This window comes from Drosophila ananassae, chromosome 3L (genome assembly GCF_017639315.1).
Source record: "Drosophila ananassae strain 14024-0371.13 chromosome 3L, ASM1763931v2, whole genome shotgun sequence".
Taxonomy (NCBI): domain Eukaryota; kingdom Metazoa; phylum Arthropoda; class Insecta; order Diptera; family Drosophilidae; genus Drosophila; species Drosophila ananassae.
The window spans coordinates 19,749,676-19,757,348 of NC_057929.1; the positions used below are offsets into that span (position 1 = coordinate 19,749,676).

Below are 7,673 nucleotides of genomic sequence, written 5' to 3' on the forward strand. Positions count from 1 at the left end.
AAAGTCAAAGCGCTAGAAGAGTTTTAAAAAAATATGAAGCCATATTTTCGGATGGAATCCCACCACGGTCAGGCCCGTCACAAAGGCCCCGGAAAACAGGCGAAAGTCTCGAGCCAAAGGCACAATAATCACGAGGAAATAAAGGAGATGACCTTCGTTTAACATCATTAAAACGAAGACTTGCTGTGCAACCGCACCGAAAGACAGGAAGTGTCCACTCACATCACACAACACATGAAGGAGCTATGGAAGGAAATTGTCACGGGATACATTGATCTCATCGACCTGGAACCGACCATAAAAAATGACAGATTTTAAGTTGTACGAACAGAATACTTTTCGTTTCTGAGCGAATAATCGCAATCGACTTCAGCATCAACACAAAAACCTGCGATCGCACCGCCGTTGGTAATGCCACCAGTAGAAATTCCAAAGTTTGACGGAGACTACCGACATTGGCTACGATTCTACGAAATTTTTACGGAATGCATCCACATACAAGACTACAGCGATGCAGTAAAATTCCGTCATTTGGAGAATCATGTAACAGGTGAAGCAAAAAACCTAATCTCAACGTCAATTGGCGGACAGACCAGTTACCAGGATACCTGGCAACGACTAAGGAATCGATACCAAAATGAACGGCTGTTGATTAAATCCGCGATCCAAGAGCTTTTCGGACACCCCAATACAAATCGATCAGCGGAGCTGCGCAGCTTACATGATACCGTGCTCCGATCGGTCGCCACTCTCAATACACTCAAAGTGTCAACAGACAACTGGGAGCCAATCTTGATACACATCATTGAGGAAAGATTGCACCCACACACGCTGTCATCTCTAGAAGTAGCCATCATCGATCCAACCAATCGACAATCCCGGAAGGACATGTTAGAAAACCTTGAGCGTTAGGCAACCAGTCAAGTAACAATGCAGAAAAATACGTCGACCGCTCCACTTCGATCCAGTTCATCACGAGTGGTGTTTTCAGCCACAGCCCTATTTATAGATAAGCCCACAGTTCTGTTACCAACCGCCCAAGTGGCAATACATGGACCAGCCGGACCCTCTCAGCAATGCCGCACACTCCTAGGTTCTGGATCACAGATTAACACAATCACCAGAGCTGACACACTGGGACTACCATTGGAGCCTTCAACCCTGAACATCGCTGCACTGGGAGGAACAACTAAAAGATCACGAAAAAGGGCTGTGGTACCCTATCATCATTTACCATTGATTTCGAAAAACAAATCAACTTCGTTCTACTACCGGAAATATTTCCCAACCAACCATACCACCATATTCAAGCGCCAAGAAATATCTCATCTCAGTTGCGCTTAGCCGATCCTGAATTTAAGCAGCCCCAGAATATTGACATGTTGTTGGGCGCCGAAATCGTCTCCCAGCTTATGAGACCACAACATGCATATTTGAGAGAAGGACAGCCACTACTCAAAAATACCGCCCTTGGATGGATTGTGATGGGGTAAGTGCGACCGGAATCAGCTCCTGATATCAAGGCAGAACAAGTCGTCTTCAATACGGGGGCTTGGGCACCGGAAGCTAACGAGACACGAAAGGGTATCGGTGAAATCGCATCGGAACAAAGTTTGATTGCATGCATCGTCAAGGAGCAAATAGTAAAATAGTGGCCTAACAGATCCGAATGAAGAAAAAGAGGAAGTAGTGTCCAGAGATATTTGAGGTAGAGCACTGCTGCTGGCGATGTGATTTGCATTGGCGTTGGTTAGGGGATAGGCGACAGTCAACCCGATATATTTTTTCCTTTCCAGACTCGAGCACGTAGAAGCGCTTTGACAGCTCGTCGCGGATAAAAAAACAAGTGAGTAATCTTTGATCCATGCCAAGCTAGCTGAAGTGATGCGGAATTCTCCGATCAATACTTTGCCACGTTTTCCGAGCTTCGGCCCCCTCCATAATATCCTTGAGAGGGAGAAGCGTTTCCCTAAAATTTCTCGCGCTGAGAGAAAAGAGAGAGGATCCCCGGAGTTGGATCCCAATTGAATCTGGAAGAGATTGGCGTTAGTGACCCGCGCTTTTGATTGATATCGAGCCGTTTTACGGTGATGAGTCGGCTCTCTATGGCCAGTGCCAAAAAAAAAGCTTACACGATATTATTTAGTCACATTAGTATTGAGTCTTTGGTATTAGCGTGCGTGAACGGACGTGAACGGACTCGCAATATAGAACGAGTGAAGAAGGCGTTTTGGGAATGAACATTGGGTATAGCCCACTTCCGTACGCGGAGTTTGTAGTAGAGCTCGTTTAGCTATTAGAATTATAAGTAATGGGGATAATCGCACTCCCGCATACCGAGCCAAAATAAGTACACATTAAGTTTATAAATCTATAGTGATAAGTTATCGATAAGCCTAGCAAGAGAGAATATATTGAATTATTAGGATACTTAGAAAACCAGGGTAACATGTCTTTTAGAGATATAAGGACCTTCTTCAAGAAATAAATATGGGAATTAATATCAAGTAAGAAAAGATAATTCGCCTCGTTTAATTTGGCACCGCCTTGTCGCTAGCTCATCCCATGGGCTTTCTTGAGTACCCCCAAGGGATCCTGGTGTTCACCGTTCGGAGGAGACTACGTTTGACCTACGCAGTCCGTGAGGTTGTGCACGCATCAATGTTGACATAATTTGTGATTATCGAGGCAGCATCAGGAAGAGAGAAGGGAGTTTACAGAACCTAACCATTAGCCGACGAGATCTGGCCGGACACCGCATGCAACCCTATTTCTCACCCGATATCCCCCACGATGCCACCTCAGCACTGCAACTATTCGTTAAAGTTATAATGATAATAATCATAAATTTATCTGGCTCCCAACTCAGTGGCCATGTTTTTGGCATGGCTAGACGCAGCCATGTTTTGCGGACAAGTCTTTTCGGCTGGTTACAGTAACATGGCAGTAACCAGACCATAACCTTCAGCAGTGGCGCAGGTAGCGCTTGGAATTCTACACTCAGAAGGGAAAGTAGACCACAGTGCCACGGCAGCCAGAGCGATAGTTTCGAGTAGAGTTTAGCAGCACGGCTTTTCGCATAGGACTTCAGGAGGGAATAGGACCCAACTGACCACGAGTAGCGGATAGCATGTTGCTACAAGAATGAAGGGACGGTCGCTTGGAAAAGCAGTATCAGTCAGCGAATTGATATCTGACGAAGTCTGTAGATTGGCAGCTAGATCCCCTTGGAGAGAAGAAGGACGCTTGTTTCAGCTATTGAATTGCGTGCCTGGGAATTAGCAGGACGGGCGACAAAGAGCTGGAAAGGGGAGTTTTGTACGAGCGGACTCCAGAACACTGCTAGGTGAGAAGCAATGAAAAATGGTGAAAGAAGAAGAACGGTAGGCAGCGAGCAATAGCGGTAGGCAGACTAAAAACGAAGGCGAAGTTCGGTTTTAGAATTTTGGTGTTTGAAAAGCGAGTATTTTTCAGGTTAAGCAATAAAGAAAGAAAGGATGAACCCGGCAGAGGCAGAGAAGGGGGCAGCGACACCCGTGAAGGTGCCCGTCCGCACACTATATAAAAAAGAAATGGCAACCGGCAGAGCCACAAACGAGATCCACAAAGCGTTTTTAACAACACACTCTAAATCGAAGTTGTCATGTCCGACGTGCAAGTCAACTGACTCGCAGGGCAGATTCACCCTTCCAGTGGGATCTACGGCAATGATGGGGAGCCCCGGGATCAGATCACAACATTGGGTATAGACCAGAGAGAGTAGAACAGATCCTAAATAGTTGGAAAATTCGGTTTAGCGTACGGGATGACCATCGATAATTTCATCCATCGCGTAGAAGCTTTGACCCACCAGACGCTGGATAGTAACTTTTCAACACTCTGTGGGAATGCAGAGATGGAAAAGCTGGGAAATTTTACTGGCGCTTTCACAAGGTAAATAGAGGAATGAGGTGGAGTGATTTGTGCAACGCGCTCAGGAAACACTTCAGGCATAATAGGTTGGATGAGGACATACGCGAAGCGATAAGAGATCGGAAGGAGCGCTGTAGAAAGGGTTTTGACACTAGAACGATTCACGGCAGCCGGCAGTGGCTCTTATCTGCTGTGGCGGGCAAGCGGAAAGTTTTCTGTTTTGGGTGCGGAGGGTGCATCGTGTCCTAAATATGTAAAGTCCGAATTCGCCGGATCGTCCATCTCAGCGCGTTCCGTCAGGTTTGAACAAGGACAAGTAGGAAACGAGCTCAAAGAAGAGTGTAGCAAGGTTAATGTAGAATGTAAGAATAAGTCAAGGAACACTAATAGGTTAAATACTGCATTGGCAGTCGATGAAGACGATAGAAACGATAAGGTATAAGACCTCAAACAAACGTCCTTTTGCCGAGGTCAGATTGTTAGGAGAGAAAATTCTGGGACTACAGGATACAGGGGCAGTAGTTAGCTATATCGAAGGGATTTTTTGCGAAAAAAGTCACAAGAAGCGCTGCCGATGGGCAACGACAGCAAGTGGTAGATCAGGGGGTCAGTTGACGACTGAGGGGAAATTCAAAGATCAATGCAAAACGTACATGTTCCCACTCTGAGCCAGGACTTGTATCTAGGTATTGATTTCTGGAGGAGTTGAAGTTCGGGGTCGGTGAAGTTTCCGTTAGTCAGGAGTTGTTGACGGTTGTAGAATTATTTCCATCATTCGCCAGGTTAGGTTTGGGCCAGACTGTAACGGCGTCTGAAGCGACGTAGGCATAAAGAGAAAAAAGCAAAGAATAAAATTCGAACTTAACCCGCGAAAAAATAAACAACAAAAAATATCCCATTTTTGGCAAGAGTTACCACTTAGGCAAATCATCGGCCAGCTGATCAAAAGTGGATAAAGACTGGTCAGTCTAAAAGGGACAGGAAATGGCGCGGGAGAGGGCAGACCTTCTTTTGAAGTTTGGACCTACCGCAAGTCGGACGTGTTGAGGAGAGCGAACATTTTTTAACTCTTTTTCGGTTCGCGCCAGATTGCAAGTGGCACGCGGCCGTGCAAGTGCGAACTGCAAGTTTCTTTCCGCCTCGAAAGAAACGGAACCGCGGGATCGCAACAAGCCGCGAGTGCGTGGAGCCGAAGTGGAACACGTGATCATCGCCGGAGGAGAGGCGCTAGGAATTTGGCGAGAAGAAGAACCCGACATACGGGGCCCATGATTTCCCCCAACTCCGAAGAGCACCTCTCGAGGGAAACACTTTTGAATCGGAAAAGTTGGAAGCAAATGAAGTTTTGTGGAAAAGAAGAACATACATTCATACCATGAACACCTAAATTTGCTTTGTTTTTATTTCTTTGTATGGATTTTCTTAATTGTTTTTTTTTTTTTTTTTGTTTGCTTTGTAAATTTTATTTATGTATTTATCCTTTTTGTCGTTAGATTTGACGCAAATACTATGCAAGACACTTGGCGCAAAAATTACAAGAATCGATCTACAAGTTGAAACGAAATATAAATTTGAAAGAAAAACTATAGTTTAAACCAAATACTAGTTAAAAAGTTGTAGGACACTTTAAAATTACGCCAATTTACATAAAAATATATATAGATTTGTATCCATAAGTATCGTGTATAGGTATATAAAAATAAAATTTCTTATGCTTCTTTTGTTTTGTTTTGTTTTTTTGTTTGTTTGTTTTGTTTGTTGTAACACCTAAAGAAAGTTGGGTTCCTCCTTGCCATCCATATTATTTATAGAATTATTCATATCATACGCCTACATTTATATTCTCGTTTAGGTTCAATGTGTTTTAAAAATTGCTTTATCGGGGACTACAAATAAAACACGAATTAATTTAAGACAAATTAATTAAACATTAGTTAAACATAAACTAGACCTAGCCGTAAACGTAATAATAATTAACAATTGTTTCAACAAATGTGTGTGTGTTGTGTGTGTAGTGTGGTGTGTGGTGTGTGTTTCTTTGTGTGTAGATAGGTGTGATAGTTGCTGGTGTTGGTGGTAGTAGTGATGATGCATTTCCATATACATTATATAGAATTTTATCCTCCTCCGTTCGCATAGCATCTCAACTTCCATATTCTGGCTGCCCCCTATACTGAAGGGGCATCCTGCTCTCGCCCCTGTTATTTACACTTCATAAATGATTAAGTATTCCATTTCTCCGTCTTCCGCCGGATTCTACACCTTGCGCTTGGCGTGCAGCATCTCCATGAGCAGGGTCTGGGTGGGTGCACTGCCGGCGACGTGCTTGGTGTACAGGTGCTCCTCGCCTCGGGCGGCCATGGCATGGATTTCTGGTAGGATAATAACTAGCCTACGGAATTTTTCCTAAAAAAAAGAGTAGAGAGAAAATATTAATATAATTTAAAAGTAGAATTAAATAGTTTACTTACAGTAACTGACGGATAACATGTGAGGGTGTAATCCAGCATAGCAGCCTGGACATTATCATGTCCATCGGAGACGGTCTTCCGGTTAACAATACCCCGCACATCTTCAAAAAGTTAGACAAATATTATATAATTTTCCTTCTTGATAATCCCTCTTTATGGACCTACCTGGATTCAAGAGGATTAGGAATTTCATGCAGACATAGTCGCCCATATCGAACTTCAGGTCTTGCAGCTTGTTCTGCAGCTCGTTGAAGTAATCGGCCAGCTGGGGAACTCCCAACAGTCCCAGGCTCAGCAGATTGAAGACCTGGCCATTATTCAGCTGCGTCTCATCCGGCAGGCCGTTGTGGATGCGATGGTGCAGGTGATCCAGGACCAGCTTATCCGACCATGAGTGCTGCAGCAGCTTCATTTGGTCATCGACCTAGTTTTGGAAGAGAAATAATATAAATATTATTAGATTTTATAGAAGTATGTATATTTTTCAAACTTAATATGTAATGGATAATAATAGTTGCAACTAAAAAATAGATAGTCTGGCTTTTAAGGTATATATTTTTAGGGATATTGATGGTAAAAATAATTTTATAAAGTCATGGTAGTCTTCCAATTGAATTTCATTATAAAATTAAATTAGAATTAATGTTTTAACTCTGTATTATGTTTTAAAATATCTAAAAAACAGACTGTTGATTATTAATTTTCTATTAATTCTATTAATTTGTAACTATAAAATATGTAAAAAACGGCCTGTTAATCTTAAATTTTCTATTTTTGAATGGCAACTAGTCTCACAGTTGGTTCAATAGATACGTTTTCTAAGATGATATGGTATGGAGATATTGAATAGGCCTAGTTTTGGGTGGTATTACAAAACGCCCCCTCTGTGTATCTCTCAGATTCTTTTCTCCCTGTCTCAGAGTATCTCCCTGTGTAATTTTTTGTTGGGTGGCATGGTATGGTATGGGTGAGCACATCAGCTTCAGTTGCGTCATGGAGACGCGAGAGACGCTGCCGCTTGGCCGCTTGACCACGTGGTGAAGAGGCAAAAGCCGAAATCATGAAAGATTAGTAGAGAAGAATTGAAAAATTGAAACGGTTAATGTTGAAACAAATGTGCAGAAAAAGAAAAGAGAATTGAATTGAAAATTTTTAGAAGTTTAAGTTAACGCTATTGTTAAGTGGATCTCACTGGGAATGAAAATTGAAGAAATATGAAGTTTAATGAAGAAAAAAAGAGAAAAATGTAGAAAAAAAAGAAAAATCAAGCAAAATATTCAATAAAATTTA

General features: G+C 42.7%; 1 protein-coding gene across 1 annotated transcript; it reads right to left on the reverse strand.

The window, feature by feature from the left end:
- Positions 1–5,415: 5,415 nt before the first annotated feature.
- On the reverse strand, positions 5,416–6,810 carry LOC6493887 (nuclear hormone receptor FTZ-F1). The gene is made up of 3 exons (XM_001961357.4): positions 6,549–6,810; positions 6,384–6,484; positions 5,416–6,318 (listed from the first exon to the last, which is right to left on the reverse strand). Exons 1-3 carry the CDS (start codon positions 6,793–6,795, stop codon positions 6,169–6,171), a joined length of 498 nt encoding a protein of 165 aa, XP_001961393.1. The 5' UTR covers positions 6,796–6,810; the 3' UTR covers positions 5,416–6,168.
- Between the last annotated feature and the right edge of the window lie 863 nt (positions 6,811–7,673).

What these genes read in the sequence shown, in the direction of transcription:
- LOC6493887 (XM_001961357.4), bottom strand. Translation starts at nt 6,795, where the DNA reads ATGAAGCTGCTGCAGCACTCATGGTCGGATAAGCTGGTCCTGGATCAC. An exon ending in CCTAATCCTCTTGAATCCAG is followed by an intron (nt 6,485 to 6,548) that starts GTAGGTCCATAA and finishes AACTTTTTGAAG; the next exon opens with ATGTGCGGGGTATTGTTAAC. An exon ending in CATGTTATCCGTCAGTTACT is followed by an intron (nt 6,319 to 6,383) that starts GTAAGTAAACTA and finishes TCTTTTTTTTAG; the next exon opens with GAAAAATTCCGTAGGCTAGT.